At 40.1% G+C, this 11,065-nt stretch overlaps 1 protein-coding gene across 1 annotated transcript; it reads left to right on the top strand.

Moving 5' to 3' along the window:
* Positions 1-3,911: 3,911 nt before the first annotated feature.
* LOC145889408 (acid sphingomyelinase-like phosphodiesterase 3b) lies at positions 3,912-7,696 on the top strand. The gene is made up of 7 exons (XM_082980360.1): positions 3,912-4,145; positions 4,321-4,407; positions 5,004-5,251; positions 5,901-6,070; positions 6,515-6,703; positions 6,766-6,891; positions 7,272-7,696. Exons 1-7 carry the CDS (start codon positions 3,922-3,924, stop codon positions 7,671-7,673), a joined length of 1,446 nt encoding a protein of 481 aa, XP_082836486.1. The 5' UTR covers positions 3,912-3,921; the 3' UTR covers positions 7,674-7,696.
* The last annotated feature ends 3,369 nt before the right edge of the window (positions 7,697-11,065 follow it).

The following is an 11,065-nucleotide window of genomic DNA, read 5'->3' as shown; positions in this document are numbered from 1 at the left end:
GTTGATGCTCGTTGTGGCGCGCAATGGTGGGCGTTGTCCACTGGCCCAACACCGTAACTAACGTCATTGAAGTCCTGGCCACAGTTGGGAAAACGTAATTTTATATTGTAAAGAATTTTGTTATCCTTAAAGTTCCTTTAATTCCTTAATTTTATTAGGATGGGCAAAGAAGGATATTTTACTTAATTCGCATTTTGGGGTCCTACTTGTTTTACTATAAAAACTATACCCAAATATGAGTTTGCCAAGAAAATCGTTTTATTTTCACGGTCACATTCGGCAGTGACACGTAAATTAAAACAATCATGTTGGGATTGAACACACTCAAACAAGTAACTTAAATGCATCTGACAAAGTTAAAAGAAGCAAATTTAATCAATTACAACTTTCTTCATTGATCAGCACTCCCAACGTTTTGCAGGTTTCCGATATGAGTTATTCGACTGCAATCTTCGTGCGAACCAAATCGACTGTAATTGAACATAGAAGCTCTAATGTATTAATAATGCATCTTTCGCGTATCGCCAAGCGCCAATTTCGATCGTACACTTGTACGATTACGGGGCAGGTGTAGGGGAAGATCGCTTTCCCATGGCTTCTTACCTCTGATAGAGAAAATTTTAAAAACAAATGAGGCGGGCGCTTATTACTGCTTGTCACATGTTACATGTTTTATGAATTATCCTAATTAATGCTGACGGTGTGTGGAAATTTAGATACCATTGTCCAATAAAGAAAAAAAGGCAAAATTTTATCAAGCATATTTTTCCTTTACTAATTTAATAAATTGTACACAAGATACAGCGATTTCAAATATGTCCAACAATGTATTATAAAATCCACCAAACCCAGTTTTAGTATAAACAGTGGGAATGCCGTCGTTAGGGACGACGGAGCTGTGTATTCCCTAAGCTCTTTACCAGCGATTACGTCGCTTTTGTGTTTTTCAGCGAATATCCAATTTGTTTTCATTAGTGTTGTCGTTGATCGACTAAATTGCTGTTAACGCGGTGTGATGGGAAGTAAATGAATAAACAAAAGCCAGCAATAAACTGGATATGAGGGCCACTTAAATAGGAGAGGCTTTTTTTTTAAATGGTAAACAGCAAAGCATTCTGGATGTTTTTTGTGTTTGATGAACGTTTATTAGTGCTAATAGGCTGTATTTGAAAATGTTGATTTCAACTGTGTTGGTTGTTGATGTTGAAATTGGCTGTAATGGCTTTACATTACAGAACAACTGGTATCAACAACGTTGGCGTGGTTTGCGCTTCATTAAAATTACCCAAAGGTGAAGCTTTATTCAAATCAAAGCAAGGACTTATGTTTCCAATCCGGCACTAAAAATAATTCGGACGGAATGGTTTCAATGAATCAAACAATTCCGCCATTAAAAACCTCCGCATACCCACATTATTATTTTTATTTAAAGATTTCTTGTCCATCAAATGCTTCTTAGGGTCGTCGCCGAGATTCGTAACAATAGAAATCACGGCCACCGGTCGTTTGTAATCCGATTAATTGAGTCTATGTTTTGTTTTTACAAGAAATGGAAGATTTGTCTGAGGACATCTCTCTTTTTGGTGGGAACTCTCGCATGATCTAACATCGTTGTTTATCATTCGAGTCCAATTTGTATATTCGCATCTTCACATAAAATTGATGTGCTGTAGGTAGGAGAAGTTTGGAAGCAATGTTGGTGAGCATTTTCCCCACGAAATTAGAACTTATGACAAAAGTAGAGTATATTGATTTTGTAGATTTTTATATAGAACATTGTATATGGAAAACTAAATAGAAAAATTCAAGATGACGGTAACAATGTTTGGTAACGAGAAATTCAAAGTGTTTAGTTTTAAATTATGCTTAAGCGTATGCAGTAATGTACAAATGAAATAAAATTAAACAGAACACTAAACAAACAATTTGTAAATGAAAACAATTAGTTAAACACTATCATACATTGCAAATATAGAAGTTGCTCATTAGTGAAATATGTTTCTATTAAACGAAACTAAGTTTACGTTTTCCTAAATGTAGCTTAATGAAATAAAAGCTTCCTTAAATGTAATTGAAGATAAAAGAAAGAAACCATCTCGATCAAGTTGTGGATAATTTCCCAGAAAATAGATTAACTAGCAAATATCTTTTATGGAAATAATATGCAATTCCAAAACTATTTACTTTTATTGTCAGCAAACTCAATACGCAATCTAGGGATATTGATCATAAGGTTCACTCGTAAAAAAGGTAATTGCAAAATCGAGGTCTTCTCCACTCATTTTATGTTTAAAGTTCAGCGCATAACAATAGCACTTGTCACAGCGTGGTGGCATCAGCGACGATCTCGACCCAACATCATTGGAATAAAATCAATTTCAATCAAACGTCAACGACTCGGCAGACTTTTCGCGTTTAATTATTGTAACACTCAACTTCGCCGCACGCAAACCCCAAAGTTCCTAGATATATACTTATCACGACAAAGAAGTGGATATCGGGTTAATTAACCCTCCATGCCAAGTGATACTGCATTTGTGGCCACGTCGCTCTGAACGCGAATCAAATATTAATGACCGCTCGGTCCCGACCCCAGAAATCAACAATCACGACGAATTAGAGTGTCAGTGGTGATGTGTCCCTCATATCCATTGTGATTTGATTGCGGGATTAATTCGCCTTACGTGACACAAAGACCTTGCGCGTATGTCCACTATTGTCAAGCGGCGCGATCACGACGCGAAAGCTGGCCAATTTTCGGCCCTCTGCCCCTTTGGGGGGGCGATCGCGGCAACATGTGTATGTTTAAGTCAGGGCCTTCTTTGTGTTGTCGCATTGTGATGAACATCCCTATGACGCGAAGTGCAGGAGGAGCGTGGGACCTCGCCGACGCCAGAAAACATTCGGTTCGCGGCCCTTAATGGGTCCATACTTTCCGCCGGTGGGAACATTGGCTTTGAAATCGTCGATAACAGTATATTTGCTGTTAGTGGCGATTATTTTTCCGGTAAATGTGTAGTTTGCCTGGGTGCTGTATGGCCATCGTATGACGTCCACATTGTAAAGGCGAGCTTGCCTGGAATTAGTTATTGAATAATACTGACGCGGTGGTTTGGAAATCTCTGTGCTTACGTTGGGTTAGGCGCTTCTTGACCACATATAACTATGGGTCAATTACAACGCAGTCTCTCACACTTGATGCGTAAACATCAGTCAAGCCATGGCAGGTGCTGCATGATTTTTTTAAAAACTTGCCAATCATACTATAGGATTTTGCTGCCCCAAAAGGCGCAGCCTACAGAACATGATCTTGAATCGAAAAAAGGATATAATTAAATTACACATTTTGAAGGTGGGAATGAAAATACAGTCAACTTGGAAACACGTGCATGTGTATCATCAGGGTTCAGTGCAATGAACATATGTTTGAAATCAAAAACATAAAACTCTATTACTTTTTCGGGTTTGTGACCAAGCGTTTTTAATGGACTGCTGCAAAGGAATTCAAATCACCCCAGAGTGGAACTTTTAGTTTTAACTTCCCCTGGTTAAAAATCCACTACGAGCAGTGTTTTTTTGCCAGTGCAGCCGTAACAGAAAGTCGTTCCGTTCCTGACAAATATTGACATACGTGCAGTTTAATCACAGCACCACATGCACTGTAAAGTTGGGTTGGGCGTTGCTCAGCCCTACTTATACTTACGAGTTCTAGATTAGCACCGACGTACGTGATTTTTAACACTACTAGGTTTTATGAATGGAGGATGCGCTACAACTTGTGAGGCATGTGATGCACTATAATTGTGTTTTTATAGTAGTTATGTAACCAATTTTGTAGATTTTTGAATTTTTCTGGAAAATTGTTATATTCCTAGTACCCTGCTTTTTGTTTTGGCAGATCCATAGAAACAATAAACAAAAATGCACTTGAAAGCATTATTGGCACTGACAGTAATTCTTGTCGGAGAGTGTTACAGCTCACTCTTAAAACAAGAAAAAGCCCCCAGAAATGTTGGTACTTTTTGGCACGTGAGCGACCTCCATCTCGATTTCTATTACAACGAAAATGCTACAAACCTTGCCAAGGTTTGTCCTTCGTCGTTTGAAACTGACGCAATGAATCCGGGACAGTGGGGAGATTACAAGTGAATTATTTTGAAAAAATAGGCAATAATTCTGTTTTGTTTGTGTAAGACTCATGTAAGCTTGGTGGCAACTTGGTTGTAGTTTCCTAAATCGTCTCAGGCTTTACTACAGTGAGAATTTGCATGCATTGAAACAGCTTTTTTTAGAGTTCATTCTAAAGAAACGTATTTCCAGGTGCGACTCACCAATGAGACTAATAAACTCTGCCATCAACGCGATGAAACAATTCAAGTCCGATCCGGACTTTATCGTTTGGACAGGGTGAGTCATGTTTATACAAACGACCTTATAAAACATATCCTGCCAAATCGATTTTATCTTGACACTACTTGCCTATATGCAAACCGAACCCCGTCTGCAAACAGCAAGAGTGGTGCAATTGTGTGTTTACCAAACCTAACCTCATCCCCGGTTCTTAAGTGTTATAAATGATAGTTTGGACAAATAAGATGCGGCTAATGTACGTTGATTCAACGTACTGCCAGTTATTTTTGCCTTGGGTGCGGGTCAGTTGGATTTTTTGAAATCAAACGATTGGATCATAGTATTACAAAAAATAGAATTAGGTACCATGGAAAAAATATCAATCCTGAAACAAAACCCCAACTTAAGCCAGGAGATCTTAATCTTAGGTGCGTAGCTTCCACGGAATCCATACAATGGCTCCAAAAGGCTCGTGAATGGGCACAGAACCACATTCTCATTTAACATAGTTTGCTCGTGTAAAACTTCGTCAGGAAAAAATTTACTTTAGGGTCGCAGACTTGATGAATACAATAACGAGTCCATGAATATACAAAAAGGTTAGGAAACAATGCCTTAAGCACTGAATGAATTTCGTTCAATACAAATTCCAGTGACGACACACTACACACATCCGACCAAGAGAAGTATTTGGGAGAGGACGTGGTCTTGGACACCATCAGGAACCTTACCAACCTATTAAAAGCTGCCTTTCCGAATACCATTGTCCACGCGGCGCTTGGCAACCACGACTTTCATCCAAAAAGCCAGATTCCGGAAGGGACGAACAACATTCTCCAGAGTGTAGCTGATATGTGGAAAGATTGGATGACTCCAGGGCAGTTACAAACCTTCAACGAAAGTGAGTGAGATATTTTGGTTCGTATTCGACTGAAAGAGTCGAATGTTCACGATTGCATGTTTTTGCCACTTTCCACAGCATCACACGGGCGATTCAAGTTTGATGTTGTGGAAAGCGAACGTTGTGTTTAAAGCTAAAAACAATCGGTAATTCTGTGGTATCAATAAAGCATCGTTAAAACTATTGCGTAAAAGTGAGATTACAGTTATTCTAGATTAAAAGACATTTAAACGAGCGTTTCGATTTGGAGACAGTCATAATTTTTCACCTTAATACTTCAGGACGTAAATTAGGAATATATATTTGTCCTGAGGCAACAAAATGGTTGTTAAGTGTGTTGAGTGTGTTGTTAACCGCAAGGTGTCGCGCCCTGGTCAAGACACCATAAAAGTGCTGACCGACCTTGAAGCAAACCTTACTCGCGTCTGGGAATTGCTGCTTTTTTACCGTACACAACAATGATATTTACATTATTCCTAGCACAATGCGATGTGACATTTATGTGTTATATGAATAAGCATTGAGCCAATAATATGTAATAGTAATTCCGTGAGCTGCATACATATTTCGACCAATAAGGTCTCATTAGTACAGCTTGGTGTGACTACAAAAGATCTTGCCTGTTGAATGCAGTTATGTGTTTGTATAGCTGGATGTTACATCGTCAACCCTACTGGATTTCCCTTTCTGAACATAATATCCTTGAACTCAAACATATGGTATTCATCGAATAAACTGGTAGACGGGACTGGCGATCCGAACCAGCAGTTTGAGTGGTTCAGACAAGTCCTTACGTCGACCCGGCAGGACGACAAAAAGGTGAAGAATTGTTATATATCCGCTGGTACTTAGTTTAGTAAAAGTACTCGAGCTAAAGAACATTCGTAGCTGTTAAGTGTAAAAATGAAAGCAGTTCGTATTGGCCCATTACAAGAAATATGGTATATAAGGTTTGTTGTTTTTCGGCTTGTGGGACAGAGGAATTATGACAAATACGGTCAAAATTGAATTTACTAAAAAACGACAAAACAGGTGAAAACGACTTTAAAGACTTTTATGACAAAAAAGCAACAATTATGATTTTAATACCAAAATATTTTATAATCCTGAGTCTCCAAATAGAGTAAAGGACGATCAGCGCCAGTGTATACGATCTTTATTTTTTAGCAGAAATCTTAATTTCGCCTATAGGCATCCTCAGTTTCTGTCAAATCCTTTTATAAAAGGATTGGTTACATGTCTTAAACTTGACAATTTTGAAAGGCGTATGTTATTGGCCACGTACCGCCCGGTTTCTTCGAGCTCGTAGACTACAAGTACTGGTTCTACGAGGACTACAACGCGCAATACAACGCGATCATTCGAGAATTTAGTGACGTCATAATCGGGCAGTTTTTCGGTCATCACCACACCGACACCTACAGGATTTTCAAGGACGGGAATGGAACGACGGTGAGTCGGCTCTCTCGGTTTGGGGAAACAACCTGCTTTTGTGGTTACCTGTTCTCCGCTAGGTGTCGTCTTTGTGGATCACCCCAGGTGTTTCCCCTTGGATGACGACACTACCGGGGGCGGTGGATGGAGCCAATAACCCCGGGGTCCGTTTGTTTGAATTTGACCGAGCCACTGGGGAGCCGTTGGTGAGTGTCATTTTTAAATATCAAGCCATCCCCTACCGGGGGCTTCTACAATGCTTAAATATGTCAAGCACCTTGAACCGCTGCGTCAACACAAAGGTGTCATCAGTGCAGCTTAAGATGACTAAAAATGGTCTAATCGGCTAGCTAACCGTGGGCTTCCATATTGTGGTGACTTTGCAGTCCTATTATCATTGGCCCTATTGTTTCTATACTAACGCAACAATAAATAAGATCGAGTTTGCACGCTGTGCAAAACTTATATCCTTAATTAATATGTGCACAAGTTGTAAAATTTTAGCAGCTTGTAGCCTTGAGCAAACATTTAAGCATACTGGACCGCATACCCAATGCCACTATTCTTAACCCAGTCTCCCGTTCAGGATTACACGCAATACATGCTGGACTTGAAGGTGGCCAACGCTAACAACGAAGACAAGTGGTTTGTGGAATACCGCGCCACCGAAGCTTACAAAATACCCGATCTGAGTACGCAGTCTATGAGCAGTTTGCTCGAGGTTATGAGCAACGCTGACCCGAATTGCGATAGCTGTCAAGAAAACGACATCCTCCAGCAGTTTGCCCTTCACAACTCAGTGTCGTATAACAAACGTCCATGCGACGAAGAGTGCCAGCGTTTACATGTGTGTTCGGTGTCGCAAGTCGACTTCCAGCCTTACACCGACTGCGTCAACGCCGCTGAAGGCATCCACCGAAAGGGTTTTGCTGTTGCAGCTGTTTTGGCGTGTGCTTTATTGCTTCTATGGCGGCAAGTCATGGCCTGAAGCTTACTGGAAATGTGATTATTTCGTGCGCATCAGTTTAATTCTGCTGTACCCTATATTGCGTCAAACCCCAGAATGCATTTCTAGGGTTACGCTGTCGGGTTTTGTAATCAAGGATGAGATACAGGTCGTTTCCTGGTGCAATAAATCAAGCTGGTTTGAGTGCATGTTCATTTTTAATCCATTCATGCATTGAGTAGGACACACGCGATACAAGTTGACAAAGGATCAACAATACCTCAAACAAATATAATGACAGGCAATTCGCAGCTTAAACAGCTGTTTGCGGTAAAATCATCGCGCCCTCAGTCGCTATGTATCACGGATCATACACAGTCTAATTTGCGACACTGTGAAAGAAAGTAAAAAGATAACTTTCAGGTGTTAAGTCTGTCTTATTTTGTTTCCGTTACTAATGAAAACGAATGTTTGGACATGTGTGTGTGTACACAAATTAAACCTGCACATTTTCAAAATTTCGATCTATTTGGATATTACAATCTGATGCGTGCTCTGTGACGCCGTTATTTTTTTTCGCTCTTTTAGGTTTTAAAGCACGGCATTTACATGCAAAAAAATCCCAAATATTTTTCTTCGTGGGACCAAATTTGCAAACCGATTTTTAGTTGTTGCCTGTTAGTAGGCAATGGGGTGGCAATCCATTTGTTGCCATTAGCATTCCAAATTATTGTCCCAAACTTTAACATTTCATCTGTTTTTTATGGGTACGACAGACATATGAAAGCATATGTAAATAACTCTAAGGGTCTCAGAGATATTTAACAGTGTCTCGATGGCCTGAGCGGTTATTGAGTCTCTTTGATGGTTAAACCTGCTTCTGCCCCGTTCTATAAAGCACCCAGAACCAAGATCTCTTCCCGAATAATTGTATTCATTTCTGTTATCTTCTTCATTACGACGGTACATTACAGCTTTCAATACAACGTTGTTAGGGTGCCAGCAAATAGAATGGCAGCAAGTAGAATAAATTAGAATGGATTAGAATCAGAATGAATTTACCGGTCTAACCTGGGCTTTTTTTACGCTCTCCATTATGAGAGCTGATTGGTCAATAATGTCAGCACGTGATATCATGAGGCGCTTGAAGTAATATAATACAAGAACATAGGTGTGATGTGACATAAGCATAGGAGGACATTTTATGTGGTAAACAGGATGTTGAATGAATCACTTTACTCGAGAATATTCGATGGCTCAATCATTTGGGTCACATTGTGGGATTATGCAGTACATGTGCAAAGCTGCGCGCAAAACATTACGCAATACAAGCACTGGTTTCTGTGACGTATGTTACACACGCAAAACATTACGCAATACAAACACTGGTTTCTGTGACGTATGTTACAAATACTTTCCCCCAGATTTGCAGGTGATGAATATAACATCAGCTGTGGGCGATTAAAAAGGTTGTTAATGCGATTGAACAAGTAAATTGCAAATGGTGGGTACGAAAAAAAATGATATAATACGCAAATTTGGTATGCTATTAATAGAGAAATCTCGGGTATAATGGTGCACAAGGAAAAGTCACAACAAATGTGCAATGTCATGCGAATACACAAAGGGTGATTACTCTGTCATAGGGTTGATAACAATGCGGGAAACTTCACCCAAAGATTTATGGATAGGGCCATGCGCCTATGCAGTGGGAGGTGCGGCTGGTTCTTGCTGGGCATTTACATTTTGTAAATCAGGGTACAATTCATGCAAGGGATTATTTTCAGCCTCGTTTTGTGCTGCTGCTTCAGGTTCGTTACCTGGTGCATTCCTATTAAAGGGATTTAAGTTTGTCCGAGCCCGTGCTATATAATGAGCAATAGTTGGTCTTACACGTGGGTATAGGCGTAGCCAGACATGCTTAATTGCAAAGCCTGTTAATATGACACCCCAAATTAAGGATAAAATGACTAAAATAGCCAAAATACTGCTCCAAAATGGGTCTGTTATAGAGGAGAGTGTCATTAATAACGTTTGTTTAAGTACTGAATGGATGCTGCTTGAAGATGCGCAAGTTTGCCACATCCGACGTTTTGGAGAAGTCCTTTTGCCTCCAAAATACGAGTCTAAGCGTTCATTCTGCCGTTTGGTCTGTGCCAGTGACGCAAGAATTGAGTCTAGATCCCTCAGCGGGTAATGAGGGGTTCCTATAGGAACATTCTATAGAATGTTGGAAGCTTCGATAAAGTTATCTTACTTTATCGACTTATTTATAGGAAGCAATTGCGGGGTTAATTGGTTGATATCCGCATCAACATGGGACATTGTATAATTAATAAACCGAAAGATTTTTCCTTGTATTTTAAAGAGAAAAATCCTATAAGGTTGGTAGTGCTCTACAAACTGTACCTTTGAGTGTAATTCTCCGTTAGAGTACAGCTGCCAAACGGTTTGCTTCGAGTTAGCTGGCCAGGCTAATTCGGTAAACAATGGACGTGTGGCAAATACATTATTATATTGTAAGGAGCGTAGTAGGCGTACATTTCGGTACGTGCAGCCGATCTCTGTGATAGTTTCTCCAGTAATGGCTGCTTTCTGTTGTCCCGTGAGTAATGATAAAGTAAGAGAGAGGTTAATGCGCGCGTTAGTTGCAAGTAGCAACGAGAGATAAGATTGCAGTTGACATTCTAGGTAGGATACATCGGCATTCAGGTGTTGGAAACTTGATCGTAATTGATCATTTAAATCGTTTAGGTAAAAACCAATAGCAGTCGGCATGGCCTTTGCAGGCGGGCGTTCCTGATAGTTGGGCTGGACAAAATCGCATGGAAAACGTGTTGGTGATGCGGCTACGGGTAATACGAATAAAAACATGCACAATAGCAAACTAAGTTGTCCTCCTGGGTCCGTTGAAATGTTGGACGGACCGTCATCAATGCGAAAAAAAGTTATGTAGTTTTCAGGGGGCGAATTATGATCACAAGCGTGAAAATGATGGTTCTGTTATATACATGAATTCGGTAAAACGTTGAAATGCGAATTAGAGCATGGTTTCCGGCGCGTTTAAAGTTTGTGCGATGCTGAAATTGTTTGTATATTGTACCTCACGGGCTGTGGATGCCCTCTGGTTCTTGTTCCGGATTTTCCGGAAAATCGGTCCTTGAGTGTTGGATTTGCTTGTTCCTGTAGATCCCTGGGGGTCGGATTGGATGATAGAATCCATCCAAAACTGTAGGTTGTCGATAGCGATAGATTCTCAAGAAAGGAGTCGTTCCAAGCGGGGCATCATTGTAAATAACTCTAAGGGTCTCAGAGATATTTAACGGTGTCTCGATGGCCTGAGCGGTTATTGAGTCTATTTGATGGTTAAACCTGCTTCTGCCCCGTTCTATAAAGCACCCAGAACCAAGATCTATTCCCGAATAATTGTATTC

Source organism: Ascidia mentula, chromosome 2 (genome assembly GCF_947561715.1).
Source record: "Ascidia mentula chromosome 2, kaAscMent1.1, whole genome shotgun sequence".
NCBI classification, from domain to species: domain Eukaryota; kingdom Metazoa; phylum Chordata; class Ascidiacea; order Phlebobranchia; family Ascidiidae; genus Ascidia; species Ascidia mentula.
The sequence above is the reverse complement of the archived record's forward strand: the minus strand, read 5'-3'. Positions and strand labels throughout refer to the sequence as shown.

What these genes read in the sequence shown, in the direction of transcription:
- LOC145889408 (XM_082980360.1), top strand. Translation starts at nt 3,922, where the DNA reads ATGCACTTGAAAGCATTATTGGCACTGACAGTAATTCTTGTCGGAGAG. An exon ending in CCCGGCAGGACGACAAAAAG is followed by an intron (nt 6,071 to 6,514) that starts GTGAAGAATTGT and finishes CAATTTTGAAAG; the next exon opens with GCGTATGTTATTGGCCACGT. An exon ending in GAGCCACTGGGGAGCCGTTG is followed by an intron (nt 6,892 to 7,271) that starts GTGAGTGTCATT and finishes TCTCCCGTTCAG; the next exon opens with GATTACACGCAATACATGCT.